Below are 21,006 nucleotides of genomic sequence, written 5' to 3' on the forward strand. Positions count from 1 at the left end.
TATAATGCACCATCAATTGGAGCAGAAATGGACTATTCCCCACTTAATACAAGACAAACACCAGCAAATAAATAAGAATAAACACACGGGGGGGACATCCTAGCCACTGCAGCAGACCCCAACCCAGTGGTGTCCCATGCAAAGGCTGACTGACTCCAGGTTGCTCGTCCAGGAAAGCATCAGAGGCCCTTTGACACAGAGACAACATGCTCGGAAGTCAGGGCAAGGGAGAAATGAAGGTCAGAGGAAGGTCATTCAAAGACATGTGAGCTGATAGGTCTGCCAACGGACGCTCATGCCAGCTGCTGTGAACCCACACCTCTGTCTGCCCCTTCTTAAGGGAACCCTTGCCGGCCCCCCACCGTTCCTGCCTGGACAGCTACTCCACTTTGCTTCACGCGTATAAACACAGACCTGGTTTCACGGGGGCTGGAGGATGGTGGGTGCTCAGTTTTCCTGAACTGCTTGTGCAGTCATCTCTGTTGTTCTGAAGTTGTATTAAAAAGTGAACATCTGGGGCACCTGGATGGCTCAGTGATTAAGCCTCTACCTCCGGCTCAGGTCATGATCTCAGGGTCCTGGGATCGAGCCCCACATCACGATCTCCGCTCCACAGGGAGTCTGCTTCCCCTCTCTCTCTGCCTACTTGTGATTTCTCTCTCTGTGTCAAATATATAAATAAAATTTTTTAAAAAAAGTGAACATCTTTCCCGATACATTCGCTATGCCTTTCTTCAAACCCCCTCCTCAAGGAAGGCTTCCCAGATTGGTCATCCTAGGTGTCTTTTCTTCCCTACTAAGGTTCTGGAAGGCAGTCCCAGGCTCAGGTTAACTTCTCACAGTGCTGGGAAACAGAAGGGGTTCTTGATGGGGAAGAGAATAACACTTAACAGTTAGAGGGCTGTGCCTATAAGCAGGTCCCAGGGACGAGCACAAGGAACCAGGCGAGTCAGTTTGGCGCCGGTGGTCCCCAAAGAGTTGGGGTGGGAAGGGGCTGCCCGGCTCTCACATTCCTTTGATCTCAGGACCCCAGTGCAGTTTGCTGAGCCTTGAAAGAAAAACCATCGCATCAGGCTCTCTCCCCTCGGCAGGCTGCCCAGGCTCCGAATAAGGAAGCCTCACAGCACCCCAAGCTACAGTGCAGCACCGGGCAGAAACCTAGTCAACTCTCAGACCCAGAACCAGCAATAAGGCTTGCAGCTGGGTGTCACTGATGTTTAGAGCTGTGTGTTCCTCTGCTTAGCAGACACCTGCCTAATGCACCAAGTCTGTGGGAATGCAGAGCCAATGTGGTACCACGCACCCATCCACCTCTTGGAAGTCAGAGAGCTGAAAACCATACAACCCAAAAAAAAAAAAAAAAAAAAAAAAAAAGGACAAAAATAATACGACCCCCCCCCAAACCAAAAAACCCCCAAGGCCCTATTGTCGCTATTACTAATTTCCTCAAATTCTTCATTGCTTTTGTAACTACAACGAAGCCCTTTTTCCTCCCCTTTTTCTTTCCCTTAGAGTCACAGCAAAGAACCGAGGAAAATCACCGAGATTTCAGCTCCATTAATTTTTCAGGGCACCATAAATTAAAGAGCAATTGCAACGCAGTCAATTTCTGCAGGAAAATAAGTCTCTGTGATTGTGCTTTAGTCTAATTACATGGAAGGCTAAGTAGTGCTATTAATACCCAGAAGCACACACTGTCCCAGAAGAAGGCGTCGGGAGCAAAGAGGCGGCCGGTGGGGCTGGAGGAACCCGGGGACGCCAGGCGGTGAGGTCCAGACTATGGCAAGGAGGCCAGGTCCTGCAGCGAGCCGTGGCTCAGACCAGCCGAAATCGGCGTTGGGAGGCCCTTGACCTGGGGGAACCCTCATGGGAGAAATCCATCATTCACTCACCGATTGATCCAACCGACGGGCATCCCTCCATCGATCCGTCCACCTCCCCCGTCCGTCATCCCGCAGCCCCCGTCTGTCACCCACTCACCCTTCCACCCGTGCTCAGCTCCATGTCCATCCAGCCAACAAATAGCCTCAGCCAGGAGCTTGTGAGGAAATGCTGCAGAAACTGGGCAGAGTCCGTTCCCGCAAGGGGCTTACCCAGGAGTGGGTGCGCGGGGAGCAGTCCCCACGCCGGCTGCAGTGGCTCCTCCACAAGCCACATGGACACCAGAAGCCGGAAAAGGCCCAGTCCCCCACCCCCACACCGGAGCTTCCAGGGGGAGCGTGTCCCTTGCAGACACCTCAATTTCGATCCAGCGAAACACATTTTGGACTTCTGGTCTCCCAAGCTGTGGGAGACCCCACGTCTGGCCAGCCATGGAGCGCGTGGTGATAGGAACGGATCCTGGTCTCCGTTGCAGCGAGGGCAGGTCCTCGTCCTCCTGTGCTCTCTGCGCCCTGCCTCACCTCCTGCTCAGGCCTCACCCCCTTCTGGGGCCAGCCCCGGGCACTCCCCTCCCTGGGCCTGGAAAGAACCCTCCACCATGTTCTTTCCATCAGCGGGTGGAGGGTCCCTTGGGCTCCTGTGGGGCCCTGGTGACACAGCCCCCAGAGAAAAGGACATGGACTTGGGATCTGAAGGACAAGTCACACCTACTGAAGGTAGAAAAGCATCCCAGGCCAGCAGAAGGGCCCGGCAAGGCCCAACGTGGGAGGGTGTTTGGAATATTCTAGAAGTGGAAGAAGGTCTTATGGCGGTGCACCCGGAGGGGAGGCCAGGGGGACAGCCCTAATAATTACCTACTGTTCTTCAATCCTGTCTCACGTGTTTACCTGTGCCAAGTACACCTCAGCCTGCTTGGTTCCTACACCCCGAGACCAACGATGGCAGCATCCAGACCCCCCGGCCTTGGGTGGAAGGGCTCCGAGGACCCGGTGAGGAGCAGCCTGCATTGCCCCGCGACCTCACCAAAGGAGCAGCTGTGGGTGCCCTGGGGCCCAGACACCAACTCCACCCCTGTTTACCTTGCCCTCCTTGGTGTAGGCCAGGACCTTGTCCTCTTCCTTGGGGTGGAAAATCAGAGTCTCCACCGAGAAGGGGATGAGCTGCTTCTGGAAGGTGGCCCCCTCATCCGTGCTGAGGAACAGACTCTGGTCCCGGTCACTGAGCGAGGAGCTCAGCAGGACGATCTGGAACAGAAAGCACGGTGGACGTGAGCTCCCCCTCTGCACCCAGCCCCTGCACTCAGCCGGGAGGGCGGGGCCAGAACCATGCCCCCTCCTCCCACCCTGCCCCACCCACTCCTGCTAATTAGTCACTCATTAATTCCCTCCACAACTCTGTCCCCCAGCCAGGCACTGTCCACAGGGCGAGGCCGACCACGAGCTGGGGTGTTCTGCCGTGAATAGTCCGTTCTATGGGGGCAGTGTGAGATACATCAGCGCGTCGCCCATTATGGGCCTGACCGGCAGCCTGTGGAGACAAAGCAGGGGGGCTGGGGAGGCTGGGCTGGGGGCTGCGTGCAGAAGCAGAGCACTGGACCAGGTAGGGGGGCGACCCGGGACAGCAGGCGCCGGGTAGGAACTCGGATGTGAGGTGGCCGAGGGGGACGGGACTGGATAGGTAACAACGTGTCTGGCTCCGTGAGGCCTTAGAGGGCACTGTGGTGGGTGGAATGGGGACCCCGGAGAGACAGCCCGTCCCTGCGTCCTCACCCTGGTTCCTGTGAAGGTGACCTCACTTAGAAGCGGGGTCTGCACAGGTGGGATCAACTTAAACATCTCAGGATGAGGTCATCCTGGGAACTGGCAGGCAAGGCGCCCATGGAGAGGATGAGGGACGGCCCCGCCACCTGCAGAATTCTCCCGTGGGTGGGGGTCCCTCAAGGCCTCTCTTGGCTCCGCCCAGAGGGTCAAGGAATTTGGGGAAGCCGGCCTGTGGCCCTCTCTGGGTTTGTCCACTTCCCAAGCATGCAAGTACATGCTCTCCTGGGCTGTGAGGTGCCCTGGGTCTTCCAGAAAGTTCAGGAAAGGCCGACTATGAGTCAGAACAGGTTGGCCCTGCTAACTACACACAGGGGACCAAAGGGACCCTCAGAAAGAGAGAAAAAGGGGAGAGGGAGAGACTTCCCTCCTTCCCCTGAGGCCAGAGAGGGTCGGCCAGTCTGGAGGGTTGGGAAGGCGATGTGGGCTCCTACCACTGTGAGTGGATCCCACGCCCCCAGACCACATGGTCAGCCCCCGGCAGCATGGGTGGGCCCAGTCCCTACCTCCACCCTCTTCTGGGAGTCCCAGTTCCCATGATGAAGCTGGGGGTTGTCTTCCTACCCACACACCTCATGGAAAGTTCTGGGCTCCTCACGGCCCCAAGGAGACTGTGACCTCTGTGACAGGGTCTGCAGGCTCCTCCTGGACTGGCCTCCCTCCCTGCCTCCTGCTTGTGAGCTGGCCACAGCCAGTGGGGTCCACCCACGTACAGCCCTCTCCCCCCAACACCTGTTCCCTCTGTTTCCTCCTCACCACCAGGGCCCAGTAGAGCCCCCTGATTCAAGGCCACAGGGGACCTGGTATTTGCCCAGCAAAAGCTCACCACCTGTCATGGAGGTAGCCTCTTCTCCCAGGACTGTGGCCCCTTGGGGCCGGAGCCAGGTCTGTGGGGTTTCCGGCTATCCTCCTCCCCACCCCCACCCCTGCAGGGCCTGGGGACTCCACACACTTATTGAATGAATCAATCAATGAATGAATGAATCAATAAATGAATGAACGAACAGATACCATGTGCTGATAGCATAGGGGTCAGGGCACACTCAACCTCAGATAGCCCAGTTCAAATTCCATGTCTGTGTGACCTGAAGCAAGCTGGCTGGCCATTCCCTGCCTTGGTTTCTTTGTCTGTAAAATGGGGGAAATAATATGGTGCCTGGCATTGGGCGATCCTGCAGTTAAAGTCTACTGTGAGTGTTCAAGACCACCACATCCTCACTAGAGCTCAGTGGGGCAGTTATGATCTCTGCTCGGTGGATGGGGAAACTGAGGCACAGAGAGGGGAAGCAAACTGCCTCAGGTCACACACCGTGTAGGACAGAGCCAGGGTCTGGAGTTGAGAGGGAGCCCATGCAGGCTGGAGTGCCGGTGGGGCAGGGGGGTGGGACCAGCCCGGCACCGAGATGAGTTCTTCCTTCCCAGGGGCAGGGGCTATGGGACACTAAGCCCCCATCATGTGGATGCCCCACTGCGATGGGCTCCCTACACCCCAACATTTCCTCTAGAAGACGATGAAGCACACGGGGCAGAAATCAAGAATTGCACGAGCTCCTGTCTTTACAAACGGTATCTGATGCTCTCTTTCCAGGGGAACCCTGAGGAGTTGTGCAAGCCATAGCTGGTCTCCCCTAGCACAGATCTCGCCCTCGCCCGCCAGCTGAGGGGGCCAAAGGAGAAGGGCAGGCAGGGCACTCCCAGAGCCTGCCTCTAGGCGGCCGTGCTCTCGGAAGGTGGAGGAGCCTTGTGGGAGGTGTCCCTCGGGGGTGGTTTCCACGCAGGAGAAGTGGAGGGGCCAAGAACGGCAACGTATAATCATCCCGGGAAATGTGGAATGACAAGGGCGCTCACGCACTCACAAAAAGAAGTGAGTGCAAATTTACGAGAGACTATGTATCTCCCAAAGACAAAACATCAGGAAGCCTATGATAATTTTGCCGATGGTTACCGTATGAGAGTACACGTGATCTTATCAGCAGAGGTGCACAGAAATGGGAGTGGAGGGCTCACTGTGCAGCCATCATAGAAGAGGAAACGCCACCCCCTTGCGCCCCTGGGATGGACCTTGAGGGAGTCATGCCCAGTGGAAGATAAATGCCCCGAGATCAGGCTTGCAGGTAGATTCTTGTAAACAAAGCAAAGCCTGAGCTCACAGCTCCAGAGAATGGGTGGGTGCCGCAGGGGGTGGGTGGGCGAGGGGTGACGAGTCAGAAGGCCCGCACTGCCGGTTGCCAAGTGAGCAGGTCTCAGGCTGCCGTGGGCCCAGCGTGGTGACACACAGGAGTGTGGGTCTGGACGTGGCTGAGAGAGGGGATCCTGAACAGTCCCCTCACGGGAAAGCATCGCTGTGACGTCGTGCGGCGGCTGATGGTAACCAGGCGTACAGGGACGATTGCTTCCCTGTAAAGACCGAATCATGATGTCCTACACTCGAAACTAAGGTAATGTTACATGTCAATTACACCTTAATTTTGAAAAAACCAATGAAAGCAACATGAGGACCTTAATAGTGGTTGTTTTTAAGTGGTGGAGTTAGAAGGAGTTTGTTTTCTTATTTTCAATGAACGCTGTAGCTTAGAATAGTTTAAACTTTACAGAAAGGTGGCAAGGATAGGACAGCGAGTCCCACAGCGCCCGATGCAGTGTTCTGTGCCAGGACAGCTCACATCGGTGTCAGACGTCTGTACGGTTAAGGACGCAGCATACCCACATATGTACGGTCTGAACCACACGCTACGTTCCATGAGTGGCTTTTCCTGGTCTGGGATCCCATCTAGGAACCCACATGACATTCAGGCGTCACACCTCCTTAGCTCCTCTGAGCCGTGACTTTCTCAAACGCACCTTGTTTTTCTTGACCTTGACAGTGTTGAGAAGCTCTGGTTGGGTCTTTTGCAGACTGACTCTGATTTCGGCTTATCTAGGCTTTTCTCGTGGTAAAAACTGGCGTCAGGGGTTTGGGGAAGGAAAGGCACAGAGGTGAGGACCCTTCTTGTTGCCGTGGGCCCAGAGGGGAGCCCACAGCCATGGTGCTGGCCTCACCAGCCTCGTGGTATGGGTCAGGGCTCCCCAGGGGAACGGGCTCTCCTTTCCTCCCCGTGTCCATGATGCCCTCTTGGAGGACAGCCCCCCCCCCCAGCACAGCCCACACCTGCAGTGTGGAGGGCGGCTCCCCTCCTTGAGGCAGAGGAGCTGTGAGCATTCTTGTGAATTCTTCTGCATGGGAGACTGGTCTCCTCACCCCTGCACTTACTGACTCATTTATTTACTGTGAACTCATGAATATTTATGTCAGACTTAGAGTTGTAATTCAAGGCTGTTCTGTTATCTCATTGCCCCAAGGCTCCCCCTCTGGCTAGTTGCAGGGGGGTGCGGGGCTTGGGCGGTCTCCTTTGCCACAACACCCCGCTTCTATTTCTAAATATTGCTCTGTGCTGCACCTGGTCTCCCCGGATAATCGGGAAGAATGAAACAAGTCACCCAGATTTCTCACCCAGCGTACTGGAGATGGCTGGGTTCACTCAGCATCCGCCCAAACATGTGGCCCAGGCTCTGTGCCCCACCCCAGGGCGGCTGCCCACATGCCTGGCTCCTTGGAGCCATCTGGCCAGGGAAGCCCAAACATCACTCATCAAAACGCTTTCTCAATGTTCTTATGATGCAACGATTGACTTATCCACCTCCCCCAGGAGATTGTGCCTCTTGAGCGCAGGGATGGTGGCCTGACTCCTGTTCTGCTGGCACAGAGCCCAGAGCGCTGTGGGTTAATCCCTGCCTGATGGATACCGACTGAATGCATGCACAGGTGAATGAATAAAGGAGTCCATCTCAACCCTTGATTCCAAGAGGAATTGTTTGTCCACTCTTTTCCTCTGAGAGAACATTCCTAGAGCTATGGCAGAAGTCTGGAGACGGGACGTCATAACAAACCTCATTCACTTCTCCCCATTACCCAGAGCTTCACACATCAGAGAAGACTCATTCATTCACTCATTCATTGCTTCATTCTTCCGTTGGTGCTAAGACCACAGAGTCGAGCAAAGATTCAGGCGTGACCAGGACCTTGTGGCAGCAGAGCCAAGGGGGAAAGGAGAATCCAGGTACGGGGCCCAAAGGAAGGCTTCCTAGAAGAGGTGACCTCCCACCCCAGGTGAGCTTCGAAAAATGGATGGAAATTTGACTGGCAGACCCAGGGGAGGGTGTTTCAGTCAGAGAGGACAGCATGACAGGAGGGGGGGGGTCCCTGACCCGCCTCTCCCCCCACCCCCCGCCTCAGGCTCCAGGTGTCAGCCCCATAGAGCCCTGCTGTGTTTCTCTAGTTCCCCGAGACTGTTCACATCTTGACTGCCTTTCCATGCACGGTTCCCTTGAGGTAGAATGTGCGGTGGGACCAAGACTCCCCCAACCTCATCGCAGATAATTCAGATTCAGATCTGACAATTTCAAAATGATACAAATCCCAAGTGTGATGAACTTAAAACAGCTTGTGAAAATGATCAGAGACCCCAATTCTGGGCCGCTTCCACAAAGCTGAATATTTCTCACTTAATTTTGCAGACGCCTCTGGCATGAGTTTATCCTGTTTTTATTCTGGGATGCCCTTCCCTTTTGTATCTGCTTGTCTAACACCTCCTTATCCACTGAGGCTCATTTCAAAGGTCACTGCCTCCAGGCAGCCCTCCGTGATATGATATGTGATACGAGTCCTCCAGTAAATTTATTCCAATACCTCCTCAGCCCCTCTCTCCAGCATCTCAGGCATTCATCTGCTCCAGCCCAACATTCTTAGTGTTCTCTTTGGGAGTCTGCCTCCCCTCTAGGAAAGCCCTGTGTCTTCGTCAGGGCCATGCCTCCAGCCAGGACTACAAGGCCTGGTCCTGAGCAGGCACCAGGTACCCATAAACAGGTGTTGGTGCCACTCCCACAGAATCAGGGCTCCTGGCCATCACGGCCCTCCTTGACGGCCGAGGCCCCGCCCACGGTGGAACTGCAGTGGAGAAACAAGAACCCGAGGAAGTTGTTCTGGCCGGGGGCCCAGCAATCTGGATCGGGGGCTATTTTGGGCCTCAGAGTGGGACAAGTAAGCCAGGAAAGATTGGGGGATGAGAAAGTGCTGACAAGGAAAGGATTACTAGAGCAAAGAAAACAAATCAATTAGCATAGTGCAGAGCGGAGGCTGGCAGACTGTTCTCCCAAATTGGGAACCAGACTATTTTCAACGGTGTATTTTTACTGTTTACTATTCCGGGCCAGCATATGGTACCTGCACCGGCTTCCGGGGGCCCACAAGGCTGGGTGTTTGGAAATCAGAGGCCATACATTGGAGAGAAATATGGGACAGGTTCAGAGGACCAGTGGCCAGCCCCACTGAGTGTGAGTCCCAGGACTGCCTATGTAATCCGCGGGGCCCCAAATGCAGGGCTCCTTGCTCAAGAAGAATGAGGAATTCCAACGTGGCAGCAAGCAAGCTTTACAGCAAGCACTAAGTCTGGGTCTGGAGCCTGCCTCCATCATCCCACAGGGATTCTGCTAATAAACTCTGGGACCCCTAGCCCCAGCGGCATGGAGGCTGCTGGAAGCACAGTGTGTCTGCCTCACCCGGGTGGAAATCAGCACTTTCTCAAAGTCCCTGGTGAGCCCTGAGCTCCCAGCCGAGGGACATCTGCTCTGGGCTGTAGCTCCTGATGGTTCTCAGCTCTGAGCCCACCAGCTATGTGACACTGAGCACAGTGGCTGACTCTGCTCTGTTCCCCACTGAGTGACCATGAAATAAGCCACATGCCTCCCACGCCACGTCCTTCCTCTGGGATTCTGTAGCTCACGGCCACCCTCGCAGCTACTCTGACGATGCTCCACGGGGTGGGGAAAATACGGATGAGAGCCCCAGGAGTCCAGCTAGACCACAACACAAACATGGGGGACACGCAGAGTGGGGCTTCAGCTCACCGTTACCCCTCTGAGCTGTGAGCTGTTCAGCCTTGGGAAAGCTAGTGTACCTCTCTGGGCTGCTGTTTCCTCATTTGTAAGTAGAGAGGAATCCCCGTTGCCGAGGCGACCAGAGGAATCAATGCACAAAGTGTGTAGCAGACCAGCCTGGTGCCTGGGACACAGCAAGCATCCCGAACATGAGGGAGCTCGCCATATGGGACAACTCGAATTACTGTCCCTGCAAGAGGTCACCAAGCCCTCTTGTGAGTCAGGATCACGTTGCTGAGGCAGGTCATCTGTGGTGATGAGAGCAAGGGGAAGTGTAAGGCCCCCTGCACTATGAGATCCCAGGACAGACATGGGCAGAGGGTACAGATGCTGCCCAGTGGAATGACCCCTCTCTCTCCGGCGCATGGGCTGGAGCATGGCCAGAGAGGCCAAGGGCCTGTGGAAGGTCACACTGCCAGCCAGGGTCTGTGGCCTCATCCGTCCCGACATCACCTGCCCGCACCGCTAGCACACAGCATGGCCGGTCTGCTAAGTAAGTAGCCTCAAACACTAGGGTTCCTGCAGGAACACACTTGTGATGTCCAGAGAGACCCTGCTACCTTCAAGGGCTATAAGGACTGGCATCCAGAGGTCTGCGGGTCCATCCAGAGCTTTGGGGATGGACTTCTGGCCACGCAAAGGGAGGGGCAGGGGACTTCTGTTCCTCTTCATCCTTCCCTTCTTCCTTTTGTCCCACGGTCTTCTCTTGTTCTCACAAATCATTAACTGAGTCATTGAGCTGCACATCAGACCTCAGCAGGAAAACAAGCCTCTCAGGATGCCTGCCTCGGGGGAGCTCACAGAAGAGAGTGGAAGGCTTTTAATGGTGGAGGCAGGGGGCCCTCCCCTAGGCTGGACTGGAATAGATGGGAGACTTTCTGGAAGTTTCTGCAGGAGGTGCACCCCAGGCTCCCAGTGGAGATGGGTCACAGCCACATGCAGAAAGACACTCCAGGGGGACAGGGCTGCCCATATGCTATCCTGATGCAGGACTCAGGTTTTCTTCTCCACCAGGTCAGGAGACCTATCTGAACCCAGGGGCCAGACTCCTTTCTCTGACCCTCCCCACACGCGCAGGCGCCTCCAGGCCGGCTCCAGGCCAGCTCCCGCCTCCGCTGGCCCTGACTCCTGTTTGGACAAGCCCGCCTGAGCCGTACCCCTGCCGTGGAAACTGCATGTGGCTCTGCCCGCCCCGCTCAGGCCGCCAAGCCGCCTTCCCGAGGCCAAAGCTTCCCACAGGTCTCCCAGCCCCTCTCCTCCGAAAGGTGGTGCCAGCCTCCCAGCCTGTGTGGCCGCGGCACTCGCCTACGTCACGGCTCTCAGAGCTCCACGTTTAAAAAGGGAAACAAACAGCATCCAGAAACTATTTCTCGCCTCTGCTAGGACTCCTTTTGGATGCGCCACAGATCTCTGATTTCCATTCAGAACCGCAGCAAGGGGAGGATTTCTTATTTTAGTCTGCCCTTTACCAAGTTTATCCCTACAAGGGTCCCCACCCCAAGCCCCCCGGCTCCCTGTCATCTGCAGTTACCTATTTAAAACCCAATCACCCGGTCTATTCCTGGCCAGACAGATGCTCCCAGAGAGGGACGCAGAAAACGGCTTTGTCGCCAGGAGAGGCAGACAGCGGAGACCAACAAATCCAGCGGCATCCACCCTCCGGTCTTAAATTAGCAGCCGTGCACAGCGTCTCATCCACGCCTGGGTGAGTCATGATGAGCAAAAATAACTCTCCCACCCAGAGCCTCGCTCTTGTGGACGGATGCGTCCTGCTGGGATGTTCCGCACGCCCTCGGATCAGCTACGCACAGTCGTCGGAACTCATCACCCCACGACAGTCTCCGTGTGGGCAACCAGGAGCACGGAAGAGGTCACAGGAGACAGAGTCTGACTGCGCCGGGGGTTCTGCCATCTCTGTGTTCCATGACCTTGGGCAAGTCACTCTCCTCAACCTTAAATTGGAGATGGTAATCTCTTCCATGCTGAGATCCCAAATTAGCTACCGTATTCAAAAGTGCTGGAGTACCCAAAGGCTCATCGTTATTTCTGTGCTTTCTTAAACCAGAAAGATCCATCACTGGAGCAGTCCAGGATAATCTGAATTTACGCAAATGCAAGCCTGCTGAAACCCCTTCAGGGTCACTCCTGAGGGTGACATTCATGACCCTGTCCTATGACCTCACCCGGGTGACCTCACCAGCCCACAGCCCGAGTTCCCACCACCCTGGATGCCCTCCAGCCACTCTATCCCCCGCCCCCCAACACCGCTGCAGCACATTCACTATCAACTTAAGAATGCTTCCCACTTTGCCCAGACGCCCTTGGCCGTCTTCCCTCCCACTGCAGTGAAGGCTGAGGCCTGGGGCAGGCTGGAGGCTGACGTGGAGGCCATGGAGGTCACCCAGGTAAGACAGCCCTGTGATGCCACAGAGAGGGCAGGCTCCAACACACTGGAGTTTAGTGGGTTCGGCACGGAATGAACAGAACGAGAAAATGTGGGAACTCACCCAAGCTCTGGCCCACCTGTGGAGAGGAGGGCACAGGAGGAAGAGCCGGCTTAGGGCAGACGGAGGGGTGGCCCATTGGGAACCCCGCATTAGGGCGGCGGGCCCTGAGGGACACCTGGTGGAGGAAGGGGCTTGGGGTGACATCCAGGGAGAGTGCAGCTCCCTGGAAATCTGCACTGGGGACAGGTGTCTGGAAGTCACGTGGGCTGGGGGTCCTGGGGGTGGAGGAGCCCACCTGGGGTTGTGAGAACGATGTAAGTGCTAGCTGCGGGGGTTGGAGGGGGGGAGAGAACCAAGAGGAGCCCATGAGGAGGGGGTGGGGCAGCGGGACAGGCCACCCTGGGGGCCAACAGGGGGGACGCCCTCTCCAGTCCCCCAACCCTGCCCCACACCTCTGCCTGCCCACCTCCTGTGGGCCTGCACCCCGGGCCCAGAGTCCAGCCTTTCTTCACTCAGCCCTGCTGGCCCCAGGCCCTTCTTGCTGGGGCTCCCGCTCTGGAGGGCACTTTCCTGACCACAGGGCAGCCCCTCAACTCAGAGACCACCTTCTGGGTGGGGGGTGGGGGGCTCTTCCTTCCGCATTTAAACAGGCCCCGATGCCAGCATATCCTATGGTCTTAAAGACAATTATTAACACTCTCGGTAAACATCCGCTTACATTATTTTTTTAATTGCGGTGAAGATAGTAACACAAAACTCACCCTTTTAACCCTTTGAGCACACGGTTCAGCGGCATTAGACAGAGTCAGGGTGATGTCAGCCATTGGTCCCGGAGCTTTTCCATCTCCCTGACCAGCTCCCCACACCCTCCTTTCACATTGCCCCCCCTGCCATTACTGTCACCCCCCCCCCCCCAACTAAGATCATGCTGTCGGGATCACATCTCTCTTGCTCAATACTGGATCCCAAACCCCCCACCTGGGACACAGCAGGTGCTGAGCTGATCAGTGCTGAACAGTCTTGACCAAATAACACTGAAGTCTCTTTCTGGAAAATGTTTAACAGATGAGGGGGGAGGGGTGGCTGAGAGCAGCCCTTCTGAGCCCCCCACCCCGCCTCCGGGGACTGAGCCTTCTGACGCCACAGCCCCATCAGCCGTCTGCCTCCAAGTCCCTGCTCAGATGTCCCAAGGGCCTCCGGACCAGCCCTGACCACGCGAAATTCTCTGGAACCATTCCACCCGATGTGAGGAGCAAACCCTGGTTCCTTTTTCTCAGGCCAACCCATCGCAGGCCTTACGTCCAGCCCCTGTCTGGTCAGAAAGGTCATTCGGCTGCTTCAGGTCCAAGCCTTGAGACATCTCAGCCCTTACCTACCAGCATCCAGGGCTTTTGCTAAGACCCCGAAGTGGCTTTGAACTTGGCCCCGACACATGGGTTCTCATTTTTCTGCAACAGCGCTGAGGTGGGGGATGTGCTTGGCTCTGTTTCACAGAGAACACCCAGAAGCCAAGAGGGGGAAAGGACCCGCTCAGGCTCACACAGGCTGAGAACCGTGACACGGGACTGAGATCCCACACTGGCTGAGGCTAACCACCTCCCCCTGCCTCCAGGTCAACCCTCGAGCTGACAGGCATCCAGCACAATTTAGGAAAACGTCCACACAAACACAATTAATGAATGGATTGTCAGGAAAGGGCTGGTTCGGACTTAATTACCAGCCTGACAATCACTCACGTGCCAGGAAACCTCTCCAAGAGCATTTGTAAATTCAACAGAGAGGTGAACCTTTTCCCTTTGGCCGGAGGCTAACTTGGAACATCTTGCGTTGATCGATAGTAACTAGATAAGGCAAACATATTTCAGGCCATAAAAAAAAGAGCTCGTCGCCACTGTTTTATATCCTTGATTTATTAATAATCTTGCCCACCGCATTTGTGACATGAGAGGCCCCCACGCCCCTCCCCCGTAATTATTGACGATCTCTGTTCTCTAAAGGGGCTCACACGGAGTTTTTGGAGTGAGCACAGTCTAATTGTGTTTTGTTTGGCTGTCTGAAGGTATTTTGCAGACAGAGCTAAAAGCCCACTTGCTGGGGCGGAGTGCGGTGGACAGCTAATTCTCCGGAATGACTGGTTCTGGAAGATTGTCTTGTATCAGGACAGCTGTATTAACTACGTACGATTCGATCTGTGAACAATTTGCTCATTCATCCGCTCCCTGATTGAACAGTGGCAAGCAAGAGGACGTAGGTCAGTCCCTGCTACGTCTCTTCGACGGGGACCCAGCAGCCTCCGGGAGAAAGATGGCGACTTTTGGAAGTAACTGTGGGATCGCTGAAGGCTTTCTCTTCAAACATTTGAGAACAGAGACCAAGGCAGGATTGCCAGCACCGGTCAGGCAGGTGAAAACATCAAAACAGAGTCAACCAGCAGTCACTCTCCTCCCCTTCCCTGGAGGTGGACGTCTGACATGCATCCATGTCCACACCAGATGGTCAAGGCCACGGTCATCAACACGAGGGCTGTTGACATTCCATGGTCACAGATTCAAGTGGAAAGTCCTCTTTTGGGTGAGGACAGGTCATGACATGCTTGTATGTAGCACGGCTTCAGCACTTACTATATACCAGGCACTACACTAGATGCTCCCTGTATAGTTGGACAGCCCTCCAATGAAGTAGTTACTATCATTACCCCTGTTGGTGGATAAAGCAGGAGTGCCCAGGGAGGGCAGCAACCACACACAGGTGGTGAGCTGGAGACAGGCTGCCACCAAGGCATCCAGGCTGAACCTTGCACCTACAGAGATGGGGAAGGGGCACGGAGTGCTCTTCCCGTCACTGTTCACTCAGGTGTCCACAGAACCAATGTCAGCTCATGCTGGGGACCGAGTGGGGGCAGTCTCGCTTTCCTTCGGCTTCATGGAGCCCACAGTCTTGTGGTGAGACAATGACCAAAGACATACATGAATGATGAATTATGAACCCTAAAGAGGGCCCAACCATTTAACATTGGGGGCGTTGTCTAGGAGGGCACCCACAAGACCAGAGAGACAGTGAGATGGGCCATGTCTGGCAGGAGGATAAGGAGGCCATGGGGCAGGGAGAGGGCTACAGGTGTAAAAAGGGTGGAGGTAGTAGGACCGGGTGTCCCCTAGGGGTGGCAGCGGGGAGTCTGGAAGAGTCTCTGGCTCTTGCCTGCAGCGCTGGAAGAAAAGCAGTGAACTGAGGGGGTTGGGTGCTTCCTGGTGCTGGACAAGAGCCTGTAGAGACTAACGAATGAGCAGGAACGTGAGGTGATGACCAGAGAGGACACTGCGAGGGAAGCCACGGGCCAGCGGTAGTGTCATTAATTGTCAAAGGTGGGGGACTAGTGTTCCCAGGCATCACAACGGTCAAAGGTGGGGTTCTGGTGTCCCTAAGTACCACTGATGGTCAAAGGTATCCCCAGGTACCCCCAGGTACCATTGATGGTCAAAAATGGGGAACTGGTATTCTCCGTGACGGTCAAAGGTAGGGTCCTGGTGTCCCTGGCTACCTACCACTGATGGTCAAACGTATGCACTGGTGTCCCTGGGCATCACAGATGGTCAGTGGTGGGGCTCTGATGATCAAAGGTGGGGTCTTGATGTCCCCGGGCATCACTGACCATCAGAGTAACCCAGGGTTACCACAGACACCTCCTAAGTGGTAGGGAACTGTACAAACACACAGTGATAACAGGAGAGATGAGTGGTCTCCTCTGTCAATTCCTTCTCATCCTTCCATCGCAAATGAATGATGATTTAATTAAAGTTCTCAGGGAAAGAGCTCTGGAGTAGGTTTCCTGAGGGCTTTCAGCAGTCACGTGGAAACGGTTGTGAACCAAGGCTCTGGTTTCCGGCGAGGACCCTCAGCATAGATGTTTCCAGATGGAGACATATGGACAAGTGGCCAGCATCCAGGTTCCCAAGACTCCACCCCCACGGCACTCAGGGTGGAGGCCTGGCCCTCCCCCCTCCCGCAGGCACAGACCAAGGAGAAGTTCAGGGTGGGTAGGTGGAATGGGGCAGGTCCAGCTGCTTCCTGTCACTTAAGACAGTAGCACCCAGAAATAGATGGCAGGCTAAGGTGCAGAGCTTCAGCTGGTGCCAGCCAGACCTGCATACTTCTGATGTTGGAATTGCTACAGCTGTGTCCCTTGAATGCCTCCAGTGACAAGGGGCTCCCTACCTCACAGATGGCATCAGTATTTTTCTTTATAACAAGCTCAACTCTGCAAGGCACAGAAAAAAACAGCTTTGGAATCTGGCAGACCTCTGCTGACTTCTGGCTATAAGCATACAGCAGGACGACCTTGACTTAGTTCAGTGGTCTCAGGAGGAGTGGGGACACCATCCACCCTTCTTGCTCCCCTCTCTGGCCTCTCTCTTCAACCAAGCCTCAGGTTGGTAGAAGAGCCTGGCACAGAGCACGGTGGTCCCTGGCTTTCCTCGATGGTGGCTCTGTTCCCCGTGGGAGCTAACCTGGGTGAAGGGCTGTGCCCTGGGATAGGACGTGGGTATTTCTGGGACCTCCTCAGCCCAGAATGCCATTAAACTCCCACCCTGTCCCTGATTTACTGGCTGTGCCCATGTGCAGATGTGAGCATGTGCAGAACTCACCAAGCCTGGTGGGCATCACGGCAATGACGCTGATGGTAGCAGGAACAACAACGAATATAGAAATAACAGTAACAGGAAAACCAGGTGTGGGGGAGGCAATCACTGAGCCCAGACGCTGCTTTGAGTGCGCTGCACACACTCACCCACTGGCTTCTCCCGAGAGGATCTTCTGGGGCTATGTCCACTTTCCTGAGGGGTGAACACCCTGCCCAGAGCTCCGTCAGCTCGTAGGAGGCCAAGCTGGTGAGGGGAGCCCCTAGAGCACCCCTTCTTTGTTCTGAGAAGCAGGAAAGCCTGGAAGACTAACCTGCCTGCCTGCCCAGGGTAGAGAAGGCAGCATAGCAGTGGGGAAGAGACCCTTGAAGTGGGACCTGTCATCCTGGTCCTTCTGCTTACCGACCCCCAGGCCTGCACTGCTGTGTCTAATCTGTAAGAAGAGAGCAATCAGTCGATCTGCAGGCCGACCTGTGGAAACCAAGACAAACCCAGCCTTGCCAGCAGCATCAAGCCCCTATCACAGACACCAGGCTGGCAGATACCTCTGCCTCGTGACTGACCCTGCGGGGAGTACCAGCCCCCTACCCCATCGGGGCCAGCCACCAACATCTCACAGCAAACCCCTTTCCCAGAAAATTGCCTTCGGCTGACAGGAGCCCCTCACCTGGGAAGTTAAACCCTCCCCTGGTGGTCCCTAGACAGAGCTCCATGAGGAGAAGGGGGAAGGCTGGCCTCCTTGCCTCCAAGGGGGCCACTCTCTTTTGTGCTCCTGAACTTGTTGCCGATCAGACCTAGGCCTGACTCTGCCTGAGAGCACGTCCCTCCTCAGCTGCTGCTTCTCTCAGGGTCCTTCTGAGTGTTTATCCTCAGTACAACAGCTGCACCGAATCCCTGCCTCGGGCTCTGCTTCTGGGGAACCTAACCTGAGGCTGCTCCATTTTCTCAAAGCAGCCATCTACCCAGGTAGCCAGAAGGTCCTGAAGAGCAGGGGCTCTGGCAGCCTTGGTCACTCCGTGTCTCCCCAGGATCCGGCATGTGGCAGGGAGGACTCCAAAATCCACACAGTGTACACTGTGGGAAAGGATGAGGACTCCCTGTGAGAACCTGGGACCACTGGACGCTGGCGTCCGTGCAATGAATCATGCCATGTAATAAAGCAAAACTCTTAGCAAAAACAAGGGCCATTTTCCTCATATTTTTAAGACCAAGGAAATAATCAATAGTGACATAGAAAGGGGGCTGATCTTGGCAAGCAGGTGACCCTGTATTGTTCTTCTCCAGCAGGAGCAAAACTTTAAGCAGCAGGAGAGGTACCAGGCTTGAGAAATGCCCAGCAGTTCCCCAGCCTAGGATACAGAAGAGGAGGAAGAGGGCCAGGTGCTGGCGGGAGACTCCCACCGAGGCAGCTCTGCTTCCAAAGTAGGAGGAAATGAAGTGTCTGGGCCTGGTTGGGGGAGGGCTGACAAAATCTGGGTGAGGACCCCTTCTTATGGTGCAACATCTTGATGTGTTTTAAGTCACACACACATACACACAGAAGCACACAGATTTGCACACACACACACACACACACACAATTACGTTCCTAAAAGCAGTCCCTATCACAAGTGTAGTATGAGACACAAGTTGCAGCCTGACACCTGTTCTTGGTGGAGCCTCCAGACCCCCCTTAGCGGGAAAGGCAGGGCAACCACACCAGATGGTTCCCCATCAGGACTTGGAGCAGGGAGGTCAGTCACCTAGTCCAAATGCCTTACTTTACTGTTGAAGACACTAGTGACCAAGGAGAGAGAGCCACCTCTCCACCTTGCCAAAGTCCACACCCCAGGCTGCTTAACACAAATGCCAGGAGAGAGACCCTCCCCACAGGAGACTTCCTGTCCTGTCCCTGGATAGGGACTAAAGAGGTGGCCAGTCCAGGGCAGGATTTGCAGGCCAGGAGGCTTCCAGGCTATTTGAAGAGAAGTACCTGCTGGGATGGGGCATGATGATGTGGGGTGGCTGGACGAGGGTACTGATCGGGCACAAGGGCAGTGTGCTCAGGACACAGCAGCTCAGAACTTGCTGATGCACTTGACCTCCAGGCTTTCGGCCTGCCTGGGGGTAGTGCTACCCTCTGGAAGTTTCTGAGTGCAGCACGATGTGTCTGACATGCCCATTAGTAATGACTTCCAGGGGTCATGGAGACAGCAGGAGACCTGAGTGTGGTGTTGAGGGTGACAGCAGGGCTGGGAGGTTAACTGGGGTGTGTCTGCAGTATGTGAAGCCATGGGACTCGGTAGGGTCACGGGGAGAGGAGGACAACCGGGGGACTGGTAAACATCCCACCCCAGCTGAGAAGATGAAGCGGAATGGAAGGAAAGTGGGCAATACACAGTAAGTATGACTTGCCCCCCTTTACTGGTAAGGAAACTGAGCTCAAAAGACTCATCCCCAGAAACACAGCCAGGGAGGGGGGGCAGATTTTGAGCTCAAAGTTCTTAAACTTGAACTTCAGAACCAGAAGTGTTGCTTGGAATATGCTTCCCTCTTACACATGGTCAACATCTGTATATCTTCAAAAGTGAACCCGAAGTTCTCCTCTCCTATGAAACACTCCCTGCCGCATCACGGTGACCAGTCCTCCATTGTAGGTCCTCTGAAGCTTATACCCACCTCCACCTCAGTGTTTAGTCCACCTCAGGAAAGGAACTTGTGATCTAACTGGGCTGTGAGCTCCTTGAGGTCAGAGAATGTGTTCTATTCCTACTCCACCTCCTTGCTTGCCCAGAAACTTGGCATATGAGGAACTCTATAAGGCTTGTTGAATGGAAGGATGTATGGGTGGATGGATGGACAGACAAATGGATGAATGGGTGGGTAGATAATGGATGGATGGATGGATGGATGGACAGACAGATGAATGGATGGATGGATGGAAGGATGGATGGATGGACAGATGGACAGATGAATGGATGGATGGATGGGTGGATGGGTGGATGGATGGATGGACAGATAGACGAATGGATGGATGGAAGGATATATGGGTGGGTAGGCAGCTGTATATATGGATGGGACAATCAACAGACAGCTAAATATACAGATAAATGGCACTTAGGTGGGTGGTTGGGTAGATGGCTGGCATCTGAAAAACAATAAGATTTGCTGGAAAGACAATAAGATTTGCAGTCGAAACATTCAGAACTTAGTCCTGGCCTCTTACGCGCTGGCTGGCAGGCACCACAAGGCCCCCAGGGCTGGACCCTGGGCTCCTCACCTTTATGAGTGACCAGTTGTCTCTCTGCTGGGACTCTGAAAGGCTCAGCGGGGCCATGAGAGCAGGTCAGGGAGTGCACGGGGCTGTGGACACGTGAGGCAGCCCCTGGGAGCCTGGCACATTACGCACCACCATGGAGCTCTCTGTGCCAGAAATCACCTCCAAAACGTACATCAAGAGGACATAATTTCCACATGGCTGGCTTTAAAACCAAGTCATTAAGTGGTTTTACAGTCAGTTTTTAAAACAAGCTCCTTAAGTTTTGAGTATAAAGCCATGTCCCTATAATAGCCAAGTTGCTCTGTTTTGTGATTTCTGTTGCAATGGATTTTATAATTAGGCAGAAAAAAAAATCTATTCCTGGGCTGATGACACTTTCTCAAACTCATTGTTTGGTCTGGTGAGACCTCACCAACTTACAGTGATGGGGCTTCCTCAGGACCTAGACCAAGCAGGAGTCTTTTTGGGGTTCATGGTGCAGAGGATGATGGACAACACACAGGGCAGCCTGGCTGGGTTGGAGGGACGGCAAGGGGCACAGGCTGTGTGTAAGTGTGCATGTGCCCATATGTGTGTGTTCAAGTAGGTATGTACGGGGACACTCAGAGGAGGTATCCCACCCAGCCTGGATGGGGAGAGTCAAGGAAGCCTCCAGATGAAGGCTGTTCTCTAGCTAGGGCTTCTGTGGCACAGTGATGCTGGAGTCATCCAGCACGTTCAACCTCATTTTGCTCCAGGCCTGCTCTGGAGGCTGGAGTCCAAGTGAAGTGAAGGCTGACAGAAAACACAGGATGCCTGTTTAAATCTGAATTTTTGATAAACAAGTAAGCTTTTAGTCTGAGTAGTTCCCCAATGTTGCATATTTTTAGTACAAGTATACCATATTTGTGATATGCTGAAAATAATTTACTGTTCAGATGAAATTTAAATTTAACTAACTGCATTTGTTTTTGTTTTTGCTCAATCTGGCAACGCTGTGAAGGACTCAAGGC

At 54.7% G+C, this 21,006-nt stretch overlaps 1 protein-coding gene across 5 annotated transcripts in view; it reads right to left on the reverse strand.

Annotated features, from left to right (window-relative positions):
- The window catches only part of SORCS2 (sortilin related VPS10 domain containing receptor 2), a 424,965-nt gene that overhangs the window by 71,090 nt on the left and 332,869 nt on the right, over positions 1-21,006 (reverse strand). For all 5 annotated transcript variants that reach the window (XM_032333741.1, XM_032333742.1, XM_032333744.1 and 2 more), the window contains one exon: positions 2,961-3,125. In XM_032333741.1, coding sequence (XP_032189632.1) covers positions 2,961-3,125 — 165 coding nt within the window. The remainder of the gene's footprint in view (positions 1-2,960; positions 3,126-21,006) is intronic.

The sequence above is a fragment of the Mustela erminea genome, chromosome 2, assembly GCF_009829155.1.
Source record: "Mustela erminea isolate mMusErm1 chromosome 2, mMusErm1.Pri, whole genome shotgun sequence".
Classification (NCBI taxonomy): Eukaryota; Metazoa; Chordata; class Mammalia; order Carnivora; family Mustelidae; genus Mustela; species Mustela erminea.